At 43.9% G+C, this 17,650-nt stretch overlaps 2 protein-coding genes across 3 annotated transcripts in view; one reads left to right on the top strand and one right to left on the bottom strand.

The window, feature by feature from the left end:
* LOC308089138 (HLA class II histocompatibility antigen, DO beta chain-like) overlaps positions 1 to 17,650 on the top strand; it is a gene marked incomplete at its 3' end in the record, with an annotated part of 282,785 nt that overhangs the window by 194,578 nt on the left and 70,557 nt on the right. The gene's annotated exons all lie outside the window — the stretch shown is intronic.
* aebp1b (AE binding protein 1b) overlaps positions 1 to 17,650 on the bottom strand; it is a gene marked incomplete at its 3' end in the record, with an annotated part of 39,925 nt that overhangs the window by 18,492 nt on the left and 3,783 nt on the right. For both annotated transcript variants that reach the window (XM_080432482.1, XM_080432481.1), the window contains exons 3-10: positions 17,232 to 17,393; positions 14,996 to 15,058; positions 14,180 to 14,662; positions 11,403 to 11,477; positions 7,331 to 7,393; positions 6,270 to 6,344; positions 2,644 to 2,715; positions 2,169 to 2,278 (exon numbers count right to left, since the gene is read on the bottom strand). In XM_080432482.1, the coding sequence (XP_080288608.1) occupies positions 2,169 to 2,278; positions 2,644 to 2,715; positions 6,270 to 6,344; positions 7,331 to 7,393; positions 11,403 to 11,477; positions 14,180 to 14,662; positions 14,996 to 15,058; positions 17,232 to 17,393 (1,103 nt within the window). The remainder of the gene's footprint in view (positions 1 to 2,168; positions 2,279 to 2,643; positions 2,716 to 6,269; positions 6,345 to 7,330; positions 7,394 to 11,402; positions 11,478 to 14,179; positions 14,663 to 14,995; positions 15,059 to 17,231; positions 17,394 to 17,650) is intronic.

Genomic DNA, 17,650 nt, shown 5'->3' with positions numbered 1-17,650 from the left:
CCAAATCCAATTACAGGTGTGTAACTCTGAGAGTGTACATTTGAACACTCTCAGAGTTATGGGGGTCCTTGACATTAAAAAAGTTTGAGAACCACTGTGCTACACTATATTGGGCCTTGGGTGAGATTGCAACACAAATACCATGTCAGTCACACAAGTCCAACAAAGCATCGCTGTCAGGCCAGTCTCCGCACAGCTGGAGGCCAGAGATTATGTTTTCGCCCCGGTCCGTCTGTTTGTCTTTTCAAAATGTCCTTTTGTGTGATTTTGAGCAGCAAATCTCCGGCACCACCGCTGCACTGTTCAGCGGGAAACAAACTTTGTGTGCGATTATGTGAACTTTATGCCGTCAGTGGCAGAGCAAAGTATGAACTTTGGGGGAATGTTGTGAGAATGACGCTTATGTCACTGTTGTTGGGTTGTCTTGTCACTGTTGTTGGGTTGTCTTGTCACTGTTGTTGGGTTGTCTTGTCACTGCTGTTGGGTTGTCTTGTCACTGTTGTTGGGTTGTCTTGTCACTGCTGTTGGGTTGTCTTGTCACTGTTGTTGGGTTGTCTTGTCACTGCTGTTGGGTTGTCTTGTCACTGCTGTTGGGTTGTCTTGTCACTGTTGTTGGGTTGTCTTGTCACTGCTGTTGGGTTGTCTTGTCACTGCTGTTGGGTTGTCTTGTCACTGTTGTTGGGTTGTCTTGTCACTGTTGTTGGGTTGTCTTGTCACTGTTGTTGGGTTGTCTTGTCACTGTTGTTGGGTTGTCTTGTCACTGTTGTCTTGCTGTATGTCCTGTCATGTCTGTCTGCTCCACACACCTGTTTTGTCCTGTTGTTTGATTGTTTTTAACCACATAGATGTTCCCCATGTGGGAGAACATAATTAATCACAGTCTTATTCTCACTGTCAGAGTCAGTCATCAGCGTACAGTTTTGGCCTAAACCTAAATATCGGGAACAGATGCTAAGGCAAAGCACATTGTATGAACTGTATGGTTGGCCAGGAAGTCTGGAGACAGCTGGATGCATGTATTTACATGTGGAATGAGAATTTCATCAACACACAAGAATGTAGCCATTTAAATGCTTTCTAACTATGTACGCCTTTTGAATGTAAGCCGTCCACAAGCCGGGCTGCCTGCCAAAGCATTTAGAATGATATTTGTTAATGAGCAGCATGTGGCTGCTGTTAAGGACCATACGCATATGTTCAGGAGTCAGGACTCTGAATAGTATGTTCAGGAGGGCATAGTATGTTCAGGAGGGCATAGTATGTTCAGGACCATAGCATAGTATGTACAGGAACATAGCATAGTATGTTCAGGACCATAGCATAGTATGTACAGGAACATAGCATAGTATGTTCAGGACCATAGCATAGTATGTACAGGACCATAGCATAGTATGTTCAGGACCATAGCATAGTATGTTCAGGACCATAGCATAGTATGTTCAGGACCATAGCATAGTATGTTAAGGACCATAGCATAGTATGTTCAGGACCATAGCATAGTATGTTCAGGAACATAGCATAGAATGTTCAGGAACATAGCATACATATGTTCAGGAACATAGCATACATATGTTCAGGAACATAGCATACATATGTTCAGGAACATAGCATACATATGTTCAGGAACATAGCATACATATGTTCAGGAACATAGCATACATATGTTCAGGAACATAGCATACATATGTTCAGGAACATAGCATACATATGTTCAGGAACATAGCATACATATGTTCAGGAACATAGCATACATATGTTCAGGACCATATATGTTCCCTCAGCCCAATGTTCCCTCAAAACTAACCCTAACCCTAACTCCTAACCCCATCGCATGTTTCGCCACAAGGTGCAAAAAGTTACACAATGTTCTCCTAAGTGGCGTCAGATCTATGTTTACTGGTGCTAGATGGATCTCACGAGAGTGTGTCTCTGGGACAGAGTAAAGGTCAAGGTCAAAGTAGATTTTCTCCTGATGTGTCTCTCTGGATTGTAGAGTCAGAATATTATGAGAGGATTGTGTGGTTTGTGAAGAATGGCTCCAATGTTCAGTTCAGTGACCGTGGGGCTGAATCCAAACCTTCACATGTGTGTGTGTGTGTGTGTGTGTGTGTGTGTGTGTGTGTGTGTGTGTGTGTGTGTGTGTGTGTGTGTGTGTTGTGTGTGTGTACCTGCATGTTGAGGCGTGCTCGCTGCGGTGCGTAGCGGTACCCGGCCATGGAGGAGGCCAAGAACTGGTCTGGTTCAACTTTATGAGACTCCATGCCAAGAGGAGGACACTCTGACACACACACACACACACGCACACACACACACACACACACACACACACACACACACACACACACACACACACGATCATAACATTAGATTCCACATTGTTTGTGTTTAAAGACCCAGCAGAAGGATGTTGTTCCACATGAGAACAGAACAGGGTTATTATTGCAGTATAAAACTATAAAACTATAAAACTATAAAACTATAAAACTATAAAACTATAAAACTATAAAACTATAAAACTATAAAACTATAAACTAACACCATAACATAAACACTAGAATTTTGAAAAACACAGCAGTTAACGGAGATAAAAAATAATGAATAAAAATGCAACACAAATAAATAATGAGCTTGAACAGATCTTACTCTTTGGTTCTTTGAAGACTCGTGGTCTGTTCCTGGCTCTCTCCTCTGCCTCCTTTAGCCTCTGTGTTCTCTCTGGAAAACAACTTATTATAGTTAAATACAACTAAGCAAATAAAACATGTTATAATAGTTATGTAAAACTAACCAAATAAAACATGTTATAATAGTTAAATACAACTAACCAAATAAAACATGTTATAATAGTTATGTAAAACTAACCAAATAAAACATGTTATAATAGTTATGTAAAACTAACCAAATAAAACATGTTATAATAGTTATGTAAAACTAACCAAATAAAACATGTTATAATAGTTAAATAAAACTAACCAAATAAAACATGTTATAATAGTTATGTAAAACTAACCAAATAAAACATGTTATAATAGTTAAATAAAACTAACCAAATAAAACATGTTATAATAGTTATGTAAAACTAACCAAATAAAACATGTTATAATAGTTATGTAAAACTAACCAAATAAAACATGTTATAATAGTTAAATAAAACTAAGCAAATAAAACATGTTATAATAGTTAAATACAACTAACCAAATAAAACATCTTATAATAGTTTAATAAAACTAACCAAATAAATAACTCCTCTGTGCTCTCTCTGAGGAAGTCCAAAACCGTTCCTTTCTTATTATTATTTTAAAATCAATTTAAAATAGTGATAATAGCCGATAACTCTTGTATGATGAAGTGACGCATTAATTTACGACAGCAGTGATAGGAACAAAACAGTGACGGAAGGGACTCTCAGTCTATGTTTATATGATGCTTGACTCATCTTTGCACATTAGATTGAACACTCTGCTGCTATTGATTACATATCGTATCTGCACATTACCTGCACATTTTATAAACGGCTGCTAAATGGCTATTGTACCTGTTTAAGACAAGATCCTAAACCTCTTCTTTACATTAAATCCAGTATTTATCATTAGTGTATATATATTATTACGTAGATTAGCAAAATGTTGTCCCAACATCATTTCGCAGCTTATGCTTATAAGTATACTTATAAGTATACTTATAAGTATACTTATAAGTAAAGCTAAGCTCCCCCCCAACAATCCGTCCTTTTCTTGCACTATTATGCCTGAACGGCACCTACTGTACCTAATCTGCTGTATATAGAATATACTGTGAAGTTGTTTTACACAAAGATAGGTGGCAGCTACTGAAGGAAAAATGCTTTTACTCTTATGTACCTGTACACAAGATGTAACAATAAAGTACAACCTCGAACCTTGAAGTATACTTATACTTATATATCTATGACATAGATAAAACCTTCTTGATTCTTGATTCTCTCTAACAAAACAACAACAAACAGAGTGAAGCGGACCCAGCAGAGCCTACAGGACCAGATGGCAGTAAGATGTGTTAGAGTCCCTCTCTTAGAGTCTCTAGGGCCACCGGGGCATCAATCAAGCCGCCGCTGTTTTGACGTGTTAAATGTAAGACAGACCACATGATGACTTCTATCCAACGCCACAGAAATTACACTGAGACTTATTATGGTAAATTACACTGTGAGCGCAGAGCGACACACTGGATGACAGAGCTACCAGAAACGACATGAGATGAGACCGCAAGAATCTCTGCATCCAGGGGAGCTTGTAGATCGTCTGTTTAGGGCACATAGATTTGGTGTAGACTAGAGCATATGGGTCTTCAACAAGGGCTCTGGGACCCCTAGGAGGTCCTCAGAGTTACTGACATCTTTTTTTAAACCTTAACCTAAAGGCAGAAATAACAGATGTATAATCTCTCAGAGCTCATACAAAGCTTGTAGTTATTTCCGGTGTGCGGCCACTGGCTCACGACTAATGTCTATTAATCAAATTCTGTCTTTCATGGCTCAAGAACCTCTGGCTCCCAAGGGCTACTTACTTTACTTTACTTTACTACACACATTTGGCCCTCACAAGTAATACGTGCACACACGCACGTACACGCGGGCGCGCACGCACGCACGCACGCACACACACACACACACACACACACACACACACACACACACACACACACACACACACACACACACACACACACACACACACACACACACACACACACACACACACACACACACACACACACACACACACACACGCACACACACACACACACACAGTGAGGAGAGAGACACACATGTGCTTTCATATTGGAGAGTCACAGTTGGATGGCTGCTGTGACAGAAGGTGTTAACCTTGAGCTCTGAGCTGCCCTGGCTGCTCACAGAGCCGTGTTTAACCTCTTTCCCCCTCCTGTCTGTCTGAGTTGAAGCGTGGATGAAGGATACGCTCTGGTGACACTTGTCTTGACAATGTCACATATATCATCTGGCTCTGAAGCCGGTGTGAACCAGCGGCTAACCTCTCTCTCTCCACGCTGCAGCCCACAGCAGGAAGGAGAGGAGGAGAGACACGTGGCAACCAGGGAACAATCTTGCTGGCTGTGATCTGAATACTTTGGATTTATTTTACACCCAGAAGGTCCTCCTCCAGTGTTCAACATCTCCCCTGATGTCTCCTTCACATTCCGTCTATCTTTTCTCCCTGGTGTTTTTCTTCCTCCTAATGGTTTCTCTGTACAGTATGTGGTGCTGGACCCTCCTCCCCTGCTGGCCGGCTCACCACAGATTAAACACAAATGTCTAACAAGCGTCTTTTCACCAGCCAACACATCTCTGTCTGATGTTGGCTGGTGAACAGCCAAAAGCAGAATAAACTGATTTATTCTGCTTTTAGAGAATGACCTTTTGTCCTCAACCCCCAACCCCCCCCCCCCACCCCCCCCCCCCCCCCACACACACACACACACACACACACCAGTCCACTCTGCCACATGTTTGCGTACTGAGCAGTGTTGCCAGATTTTGCAAGAAGAATAAGCAGCCAGGTCTCTGCAAACAAGCCCAAAAGAAGCGACTATAGGCCACATGAGCACTTTAAAATTAGCCGATCTACAAGATCACAACGCAGATGCGACATGCTATGAGCTTGTAGATCGGCTATTTTCAAAATATATTAAAAAAAAACACAACCCGCAACGACCAATATTTACAAACAACTTTACAGTAAAACCCAAGGCCAAAGTCGCTTATAATGAGCAGACCTGGCAACACACATCTGCGTCTCCTTATGACTGTAATATGAGCTCCTATCAGGGAGTGATGCTCCATCAGTTCATAACGGGGGCAGTTTGACTCATGGTCAGGGGGTCGTGTTCTCTCTCACTGGCCGTCACAGAGACCCTGTGCACTATTATGTAAGGCAGTGGTTCTCAAAGTGGGCTCTGGGGACCCCCGGGGGTCCTTGAGGGGGTTCCAAGGGGATCCCCAGCAAAACGAGGAACAGTTTAAACACTTAAAACCCTGTTTTATTTTATCTTCTACTTGAAAATAGTCGATCCACAAGCTCACAACATGTCACGTTGTGAGCTTGTGGGTTGGCTATTTGTGAAACATTTTTGAAAAGATTCAAATATTTCTGAAAACACACAGATCTTCTCTTATGGGGGTCCTTGGGGGGTCCTTGGAATAACGTATTTTTAGATGTGGTTCCGTGACCAAATACATGAAGAAAGAAAGATGACATGATGTCTCATCTTACCTCTCTCGTCCCTCTCTGTTTTTGCCTGTCGTTCTTTCTCCAGTCTCTCTCTCTCAGCCTCATCTTCTTTCCTGCCTGTGGATCAATCAATCAATCAATCGATCAATCGATCATGGACCCCATTCCAGAAATATCCACTAATTGCTAATCAGCTCCATTATAAACATTGATTCTCATTAGGAGTGACAAGGAAGGACACGATCAGAAATGACTAGATTAGAGGATCAGGATCAGGATCAGGATCAGAATCAGAATCAGCTTTATCATCACAGGTTTTACACAAGTAAAAAAGTGAGTGAAATATTTCATCATGCATAGTTCCCATCGTATCGTTATTTCCATAGTAAAAAGAAGGGGAAGAAGAAGGGGGGGGGGCAAGGGGGAAGGGAGATCAAACAAAAGAACAAAAAGAACCAAACAAGTCATCTACATATGTACACATGTACCTGAGATAAGGTATAAAGGTGCGTGAGCATAGCAGCAGATGTCTACTGTCACTGTGTATGATATACTTATGGACGTTAGTTAAGGTGATAGAAAAAAACACAATAAAAAGACAAAAGTCTGTGCGTTATACATGGGATTAAGGTGCAAAATGTCAGTGTGTGCCCAGCTTAGAGGGTTTGGGGATGAAACAAGAGAGGTGAGGTTGAGATGGTTTGGGGGCGTGTGCAGAGGAGGGATGATGAGGGGTACACTGGGAGAAGGATGCTGAAGATGGAGCTGCCAGGCAAGAGGAGAAGAGGAAGGCCAAAGAGGAGGTTTATGGATGGGGTGAGAGGACATCCGTGGAAGATGCAGAAAACGGAACCAGATGGAATCAGATGCTCTACAAGCTCACCACTCTTCAGAAGTAGCTTGTAGATCGGTTATTTTCGGCAAAGAGATTTGGTGTAAAGGGAGGGGATCAAGTACAGACCCCTGGAAGACCCCAAAGAATAATATAGGATTCAAGAAAACTGTCTGGGGTCAGTGGGGTCAGTGGGGAGGCCACAGAGAAGCCAGAGTAGACATAGTGAAAATGATCCCAGAAGTGTTTTAAAGTGAATTTGTGTACTTACTTTGCCCATAGTCATAATCATCATACCAGGTGCTCTCATCAGGAGGAGCGACCGTGGGCTCGTCTGTATAAAAGAGGAGAAAACATGATGAGTCACTCCTCCTCATAATGACCATTCACTCCTCCAGTCCTCACACGTTTTACCAGGTTTGGAACTCTGAAGCTCCAACCAATAATATTCTGATAAAAAAAAAAACACAAGCATAAAAACTGTCAAAAGAGTTTAAACATTTGGTTCAGTAAAAATCTATGAAACATGGGGAAGCTGTAGTACAAAGAAAAGAGGCGAGTTTTAAGCTTACTGTAGATTTAAACGTGTCCAGTGAGTCAACTTCCTCTAACAGAAAATTCTAAATAAAAAAATGTATAGATCAGATGTTCTCAAAGTGGGGTCCTTGAGGGGGTTTCAGGGGGTCCCCTGCCAAATGATTGATTGTTGTGAACCAAATGGACCCGTATGTGTCTGTAACTCTGAGAGTGTAACAATGGAACCAAATGGACCCGTACTTAAGTACAATTCTGAGGTCCTTTTACTTTACTTTACTTTGCAAATGTTGTACTTTTGACTCCGCTACAAGTATTTGAAAACTTTGGTTACAAGTTACTTTGTAGATTTAAATGATTATAACAAAACAAGGCCTGTTTTATACTGTATCTATCCAATCTACAAGCTCACGACGTGTCGCACCACGTCACATTGTTGTGAGCTTGTAGATCTGCTATTTTCAAAAGATTTTAGTTTTGGCATTTTATACTGTAAGTTTTGATGCTAATACGTGTGTACCTTTACTTTAAGCAAAAAATCGTAGTACTGACAAATGCATCCTGTGCAGCTTATGATTTGTTTTTTTTTAAAGGAAAGAGAAAAAAAAGAATAACTTCTTTGGCCTTTGGAGTTTTCTTTGGCCTGAGATGATGCAGAACTTGCATAACACCAGATAAAGATATCTACTTTGGATGCTAATAACAAAAATTCCTCTGATGAAAATCAGATGGGGCTTTCGTAACATCTTGAGCGTAACCGAGCATTCCAAATTGCAAACATCAGTGTCGAAAATGAAAAATTAGACCGGTCTGCAAAAGTAACGGAAAATCACACACACACACACACACACACACACACACACACACACACACACACACACACACACACACACACACACACACACACACACACACACACACACACACACACACACGCACACACACGCGCACACACACACACACAGAATCTAAGTTAGGTGACTCATGCACTCTCAAAATGCTCCGCTCTCCAGCAGCAGCAGACACCAGATCTTCTGCAGACATTTTAGGAGATTATACGTCTTTCTTGAACTCTCCAAGCTGTACAAATAACGCTGTAACGCGTTAGCACCGCCTTGATTCCTGCGACCACAACAACCCGCTGTTTGCAACCGGCGTAAACTCTGGCCGTCGCATTGCAGCAGCGTGTCATTAAATGTACAGCAGTTAAACGTTTTAATTCACATTTACAAGAACTACGGTATAACAGGGTTGTTGCCTGATGACAGGGTTTTTATGCTCGCATATGAAACCGCGACGGCTCTGTGTTGACTGTGTGGGACGCAGTCAGACAGTAGCAGCTAGACTGCAGCCACTCTAGTTAAAAAGTAGGACAGCTTAGCTCATAGAAACATGACTCTGTTCCCCATGTGCTGCTGAAGTGCTTAAATATGAACTCTCATACCGTTCCACCCATGCAGTTATACAGTCTATGGTTCACACTGGCAGCTACAAAGATACAGGCTACCGTTCATTTTCAATGAAAGCCAGCGACAAAGATACATTAGATAGATACACACATACATACATACAGTGACGTTTGTAGCTGCTACTAGCCATGGTTCACATGACGCTTGTATACAAGCGTCATGGTGCCGAGTCCCCCTGGTCTAAAGTTGTGTTCGATTTTTTCACATTGCCATCTCTCACATAAACATAAACGTTCAGATTTCAAATATAAAGTGCTTACCACCGAGCCACGGATGTTACAAGGCGATGCGGACCGCGATGAGTACCCGTATCTCCCGTATTGTTCAATAAAAAGCATTTTAATCCCATCGCCGGCCATTTTCTCCAAATTGTCTCCGATACTTTCAACCATGCGACACTAATGGTTGGGAGGTGTATTGCACTCTGATACATTACAAAACAAAAAAAAACCCCAAAAAAATGGCCGGCGATGGGATTAAAATGCTTTTTATTGAACAATACGGGAGATACGGGTACTCATCGCGGTCCGCATCGCCTTGTAACATCCGTGGCTCGGTGGTAAGCACTTTATATTTGAAATCTGAACGTTTATGTTTATGTGAGAGATGGCAATGTGAAAAAATCGAACACAACTTTAGACCAGGGGGACTCGGCACCATGACTGTCATGGTATGACAGTCATGTTTCAGGGCTATAGCTGCTACCAAAGCAACACAACGCCGGGATCTCCAGTATGACCCAAGTTATTTGAATAAGTTAGCCTTGCCGAGCCACAAAGCTACACATATGCTGTGTATCTTCAGTGGTGGAAAAAGTACTCAAATGTTTTACTTTAAGTAAAAGAATAAATACTGCCATTTAGAAGTACTCTGTTACAAGTAAAAGTCCGGAATTAAAAATGTACTTAAAGGGATACTTCACTCTCGGGCCGGGGACACATTTAAAAAAAATATAAAAAATAAATGAAAAAAGTTATGGAAAATTCATGGCCCCCTCACACATTAGTAGGACACTGCGTGTCGTGAGGGGGCCATGAATTTTCCATAACTTTTTTCATTTATTTTTAATATTTTTTTTAAATGTGTCCCCGGCCCGAGAGTGAAGTATCCCTTTAAGTAAAAGTACAAAAGTATTGGTATCAAAATGTACTTAAAGTACCAAAAGTAAAAGTACTTACATGTATGTTTTAAAATATAATAATTTATATCTGCAAAGTAACTAGTAACTAAAGTTGTCAAATAATTGTAGTGGAGTAAAAGTGCAATATTGGCCTCTGAGATGTGGTGGAGTAGAAGTAAAAGTATAGAAAATTGGAAATACTCAAGTAAAGTAAAAGTACCTCAAAATTGTACTTAAGTACAGTACTTGAGTAAATGTACTTAGTTACTTTCCACCACTGTGTATCTTTGTATCTTTGTATTTTTTTGTATCTGTCAGTGTGAACGTATAGGGCTCAGATGGATATTTCATATGTAGCGTATGAGTCTATAACTGCACTCCTGAATTCCCTCCTTTTAGAATTCGATTTGTTTAAAACAGAGGAGTGAGGACGCTCGGGTGGCGCAGTGGTTAAGTCACTGCCCACCACCACGGAGGTTGTGGGTTCGACTCCACCGTGGTGCATCCGGCTCTGTCGAGCGTCTACACACCAACACAATTGGCCCGTGTTCGGGGGAGGGAAGCCGGGCGGGGAGGGTGGTATCGGTCATTGCATGTACTCCTACGGGCTGGGCTCCTCACTGGCAGGTGAGTCAGAAGGATACAGACAGTAGTGACAACACACAGAGATGTGTGTGGGGAGGAATCAATTGGCATAATGACTGAAAAATGAAAAATTGGGGAGAAAAAGGGGTACAAAATATCTGTCTACACTAAATGTTTAGAAGAAAAAAAAAACACAAGGGTGAACTATTTTCAATCAAATAGTTAAATTGCAATATTATCCAACATAAATATCATACATATCAGTCTAAATTTCCCAAAAAGGAAATGCATGTATTTGATTCAGTCTGACCAGAAGCAGGGACAAAACAGATCCCCACCGGCCATAAAAATGAATGACCAGAGATTTAAAATTGACTGGAAATAGTCTCTTTGACTGATTGTTTGTGTGAAACATTCACATGTAGTTACTAACTACAACAGGTACTTATACCTGTTTCTATTATCATGTTATATTATGTTACATTATATTATATTATTATAGTTTCTATTGAGTAGCTAATTACCAGTTACAGTTTCTATTATTATATGATCTAATATAATATAATTTAATATAATATTATATTGTATTAAATTAAATTACATTATATAGTATTACATATTGAGTAGTTACTTACCTGTTACAGTTTCTATTTCTATTTCAGGGCTGACCTCTTTGCCGTCGGGGAAGGGAAGGTTTTCTGGCACTTCATCTACAGGAATGAAGAGAACACATTGATTGATCTGATTGAATGAATGAATACTTTATTAGCAAGTTACGGCAACCAGTACAGTTACAAAAGCTTTGCTAAAAGGCCCTCAAGGGCCCATTGTAGTCCTGCATGATGAAATGAAAACAGGAAAGATGAGACTTGTTGTGTGGAGATGTGTTCCCCCATCATGATGTGTTTCCCTGGTTATGTTTAGGCATCAGGTTATAGAGAGTGGTGGATACATACACTAGGGGGGGGAACACAAATCCGAGGGGGAACGAATGTCAACACGACACAGGGATCTGGAGTATGACCCAAGATATTTGAGTAAGTAAGCCTTGCCGAGCCATGTGGGAGGAGCCCATCTCCTGTTTCTGTAGCGCGTCATCCCAAAGCCTAAACCACTTGTGCAAGTGGCCAGTAGCCACTTTAGATGCAGTTGGGGCAAACGCTCTCGCCAAAACATGATTTACTATTCTGTGCCTATCCCTATCGGCACATAACTCTATCGGTACATAACTCTATCGGTACATAACTCTGAAGGCGCTGAGTCGGCTCAAGTTAACTCCGCAACGTTCGGCACGGCAATTCGCTCGCTTTAGCTCGCTCGGCGGTGCCTCTCGTGACTCAAGTTCGCCCTCTGTTGCGGTCAAAAACTATACTTTATCGGCCCAAAAAAATAGTCTGCAGTTGTTGTAGACGAGAGGCAGTTCCGCCTTCGTCACAGAAGCGGGGCGTGGTTAAAGCACAAGTGGTAGAGGCTTTGGTACTTATTTGAGTGGGTTGTGTCATTTCCGAGCCCTGTTTGCTAAATAAGCTTTAAAGCCACAGTACAACGCATCGCAATGCAAAACATAATTTTTTTTTCAGATGGGGTCCGTGGTCAAATACCCTATATATACATTTGGGGGTCCCTGACATGAAAAGGTTTGAGAACCACTGCTCTAGAAGCTGGACCATCCACTGGGCTGTGTGGGAGGGGGGGGGGGGGGGGGGGGGAGAGACCTGTGGAAAAGGCTGAGGTAGCAGTCCAGTGGAAAGCCAGCGTCATAAAAACATCATCATCATCATCTCCTCTCTATCAGCAGTAAAACATGTGTCTGTCCAGTAGGATGAGAGTCACATCTGACTGACAACATATTTCCATAATCAGACCTGCTGCTGGAAACAAAAAAAAACTTAATCCCCTGTAAATCTTACAGGGGATTAAGTGTTCTTAAAGTTCTTAACCCTTCTCTAAATTCTTAACCCTTTCTCTAAGTTCTTAACCCTTAGAGAACTGGACTTACAACTGTACTTTGACCACTTTTTCCGTCTGCATCAAATCTCTTCGCCAAAAATAGCGATCTACAAATTATAGCGATCTGTATAGATCTACAAGCTCACAATGTGAGCTTGTAGGTCGGCTAATTTTGGCTAATGCTCCCACCCCTCAGAATATGGACGCTGGGGTTCAAGTGGTGGAGTGGAGAGAACCTGTAATAAAAGCTTGTACAGTGTGCAGTGTATGCACAAGTTAGCATGATATGTTCAAGGTTCAAGGTTACTTTATTTTGTCTCCCTTGGCTGCATACATACACACAATACAATACAGTACAAAAAATGTTTTTTTAACTGTAACTATCGATGTGTTTCTTTACGCGATTATTCTATCGATTACTTTTTCGATTCATCAAATAATGGAGAAGCATGTTTTTCTTCTGTGTCTTTTTTATATACCAACGAATCCATGTGAAAATTATTCTAATTTATTTATTTTATAAATCGACCAAATTGATTAGTGTGATTGACCACTTAAGCCCTATTTAATTAATACTCTGTCGTACATCAGTGTATCAGTGTATAACGTGTCACAATAAAAAACTAAACAAACAAAAGAACTGTTTCACAGAAACAATGTAACGACTTTAGTGTGGTTCTTCATATTGATACGGTGTCAGGGTTAGTTTTCAAAGCAGTGGGAGTACAGTTAGGAGTCAAGTCCTTTGTGTCATTGGTAGACCTTGAAAAGGTCAATCATGCTTTTATTTCATCACGCCTAGACTACTGCAACTCCCTATACTCCGGCCGCAGCGAAAAAAGATTTATCCCGTTAACAATTAGTTCAGAACTCTGCCACAAGATTGTTAACAAATACTAAGAAGCGTGACCATGACATTTGGCATCCCAGTAGTCTCTTAACATGGTGTCAAACGTACATTTGGTATCCCAGTAATCTCTTAATGTGGTGTCATACGTACATTTGGCATCCCAGTAATCTCTTAACATGGTGTCATACGTATATTTGGCATCCCAGTGATCTCTTAACATGGTGTCATACGTATATTTGGCATCCCAGTAATCTCTTAACATGGTGTCATATGTACATTTGGCGTCCCAGTATTCTCTTAACATGGTGTCAAACGTACATTTGGCATCCCAGTAATCTCTTAATGTGGTGTCATACGTACATTTGGCATCCCAGTAATCTCTTAACATGGTGTCATACGTATATTTGGCATCCCAGTAATCTCTTAACATGGTGTCATATGTACATTTGGCATCCCAGTATTCTCTTAACATGATGTCAAACGTACATTTGGCATCCCAGTAATCTCTTAACATGGTGTCATACGTACATTTGGCGTCCCAGTATTCTCTTAACATGGTGTCAAACGTACATTTGGCGTCCTAGTATTCTCTTAACATGGTGTCATACGTACATTTGGCATCCCAGTAATCTCCATCATCTGTGTCGGCTTTCCCGTCCACCTCGGGGGCCGGCGGAGTGGGTTCCACTCCTCGCCCGTAGTAGTCGTCGTAATCAGTCACGCCCTCCTCGGGGCGGGGGGGCTCGGTGGGCTTCTGCCGGTCATAGTAGTCGTCGTAGGCGTCCGTCACGGGGGCCGCCGGCCGCTCCGCCTCCGGGGGAGGGGCGGGGGGCGTGGTGGTGGAGCGCGGCCGCGCCGGTGACGGTGCCTGGTAGTCGTAGCCCTTCCAGTAGTCATCGTCACCTCCCGGCTGAGGCCCCTCCTCCGGGTTGTAGTCGTCGTAGGGGGCGTCGGTGTACGGAGCCTCGGGGGGTGGGGCGGGGGGCGTGGTGGTGGAGCGCGGCCACGGTGTCTGGTAGTCGTAGCCCTTCCTGTAGTCATCGTCGCCTCCCGGCTGAGGCCCCTCCTCCTCCTCTGGCTTCCAGTAGTCATCCTCTGCAGCACAGAACGTGATGAAGATGAAACAGAGATGGAGGTAGAACCCACATGGGTCATTATGGGACATTTGTGATGACATCGGTATCGACATGCAGCCCAGACAGTCCCTATTTTAGCTGATCTACAAGCATGTAGATTTTACTTTTTTTTTTATGTTTTCAAATAATAAAGTTGTTCATGTACGTTTTTGCACTTTCTGAATATGGGTAAAAACATCAGTAATCAGTGTGTGTGTGTGTGTGTGTGTGTGTGTGTGTGTGTGTGTGTGTGTGTGTGTGTGTGTGTGTGTGTGTGTGTGTGTGTGTGTGTGTGTGTGTGTGTGTCACTCACCACCGCCCTCAGGATAAGGGTAGTCTGGATAGTCAGGTTCAGCGGGCGGTTCGGTGGGGGGCTCTGAAGAGACAGACAGACAGACAGACAGACAGACAGACAGACAGACATAAGGTCAGGTGTAGTAGCAGAGTGACTCAGAGCCTCTGCCTGAAGACCAAAAAGCCTAATACCTCCCCCAGCAATGGAGGAATTCCCTCTTAGGCTAGTGGTTAAGATTAGTGATGCACCGATATATGGGCCACACATCGGTATCGGTCAACATCTGCATTTTTTGTTTTTGCTGGTTAAAGTTACAGGAGATACTGTAGGAGGCAATTATGTTGTGTTTCTGCACATTCTGAACAGTTATTTCTTATAATGAAGATGTATTTGTTTCCATGGCACAAAAGGGAGAAATAATAACACCAAAGAATAAATAAACAAACATCGGTATCAGTAACGGCTAAATTGTTATTTTAAACATCGGTATCGGCCAAGAATGTCCATATCGGTGCATCATCCCTAGTTCAGATGTTTGGCTCTAGTGTCCCATCATCCCACTGGATATGAGTCCGGTGCTTCTATGAGGAATTTTTTTCCCCAAGGGGCGGGATCAAAACAATGGCTCTGGACGCAATTGGTTAGACCCAGAGTAATTTAGAAAGAGAGTAATGACAGTAGCGTCGACTCCCATTGTAAGAATGGAATGCGGAAGTGCTCTGTCTACGTCAATGAGATAGTTCCAATGTTTGGAACTATAGCCCATAGAGGCCCGCTTTGCGGCGAGATCAAAGCGTGACGTTACTCTCTCTTCTACACTCTGGTTAGACCTACAACCAACTACCAATAACAGTCTCCCATATTTGAATACTGGGCCCTGATTGGTCACCCCGGACTTCGGGAGCAGGAAATGGATTCACAACGGAGCGGGGCCAGACCTAAATCACAGAGAGCAATTATTTTTTTGCACTGGCAGATTCGTCGGGTCCCAGACTAGGAGGTGTAGTGGGGTGGTGGTGGGAGGTGTAGTGGGGTGGTGGTGGGAGGTGTAGTGGGGTGGTGGTGGGAGGTGTAGTGGGGTGGTGGTGGGAGGTGTAGTGGGGTGGTGGTGGGAGGTGTTGTGGGGTGGTGGTCCTACCTGTGGTGGTGGGAGGTGTTGTGGGGTGGTGGTGGGAGGTGTAGTGGGGTGGTGGTGGGAGGTGTAGTGGGGTGGTGGTCCTACCTGTGGTGGTGGGAGGTGGGGTGGGGTGGTGGTGGGAGGTGTAGTGGGGTGGAGGTCCTACCTGTGGTGGTGGGAGGTGTAGTGGGGTGGTGGTGGGAGGTGTAGTGGGGTGGTGGTGGGAGGTGTTGTGGGGTGGTGGTGGGAGGTGTTGTGGGGTGGTGGTGGGAGGTGTAGTGGGGTGGTGGTCCTACCTGTGGTGGTGGTGGGAGGTGTTGTGGGGTGGTGGTGGGAGGTGTTGTGGGGTGGTGGTGGGAGGTGTTGTGGGGTGGTGGTGGGAGGTGTTGTGGGGTGGTGGTGGGAGGTGTTGTGGGGTGGTGGTCCTACCTGTGGTGGTGGGAGGTGTTGTGGGGTGGTGGTGGGAGGTGTTGTGGGGTGGTGGTCCTACCTGTGGTGGTGGGAGGTGTTGTGGGGTGGTGGTGGGAGGTGTTGTGGGGTGGTGGTGGGAGGTGTTGTGGGGTGGTGGTGGGAGGTGTTGTGGGGTGGTGGTGGGAGGTGTTGTGGGGTGGTGGTGGGAGGTGTTGTGGGGTGGTGGTGGGAGGTGTAGTGGGGTGGTGGTCCTACCTGTGGTGGTGGGAGGTGGAGGTGTAGTGGGGTGGTGGTGGGAGGTGTAGTGGGGTGGTGGTGGGAGGTGTAGTGGGGTGGTGGTCCTACCTGTGGTGGTGGGAGGTGGAGGTGTTGTGGGGTGGTGGTCCTATCTGTGGTGGTGGAGGTGTAGTGGGGTGGTGGTGGGAGGTGTAGTGGGGTAGTGGTGGGAGGTGTTGTGGGGTGGTGGTCCTATCTGTGGAGGTGGAGGTGTAGTGGGGTGGTGGTGGGAGGTGTAGTGGGGTGGTGGTGGGAGGTGTAGTGGGGTGGTGGTGGTGGGAGGTGTAGTGGGGTGGTGGTGGGAGGTGTAGTGGGGTGGTGGTCCTACCTGTGGTGGTGGGAGGTGGGGTGGTGGTGGGAGGTGTAGTGGGGTGGTGGTGGAGGTGTAGTGGGGTGGTGGTGGAGGTGTAGTGGGGTGGTGGTGGAGGTGTAGTGGGGTGGTGGTCCTACCTGTGGTGGTGGGAGGTGGGGTGGTGGTCCTGGTCTTATCCTTGTTCTTCTTGCCCTTCTTCTCAGTTTTGGGTTTCTTGGTGGCGTTGGGGTCTTTGTTCTTCTTGTCCTTCTTGTCCTTCTTCTTCTTCTTGCCTTCCTCTGGCGCTCTCCTCACCCTGCCTGGGAGGATAGAGACACGTTGGCTGAATAGACATGGATGCTATTCACAGCTATAGATTACACATACAGTACTCTCTCCATGCATGCATCACATGTATTGAAGCACTGCGTGTATTATGTCCATATGTACTGCACCTATAAGAGGTGAAGAAGCTCACAACACAAGCTCACAAGGCATGGTAAACGCAACACGTTGTTGTGAGCATTGTGAGCTATGTATAATTACCTTGGCTACTGTAACGTTTGAATTTCCCCCT

The sequence above is a fragment of the Gymnoscopelus braueri genome (assembly GCF_963280865.1).
Source record: "Gymnoscopelus braueri genome assembly, chromosome: 7".
NCBI classification, from domain to species: Eukaryota; Metazoa; Chordata; class Actinopteri; order Myctophiformes; family Myctophidae; genus Gymnoscopelus; species Gymnoscopelus braueri.
Note: the sequence above shows the minus strand (reverse complement) of the source record. Positions and strands in the feature narration are given on the sequence as shown.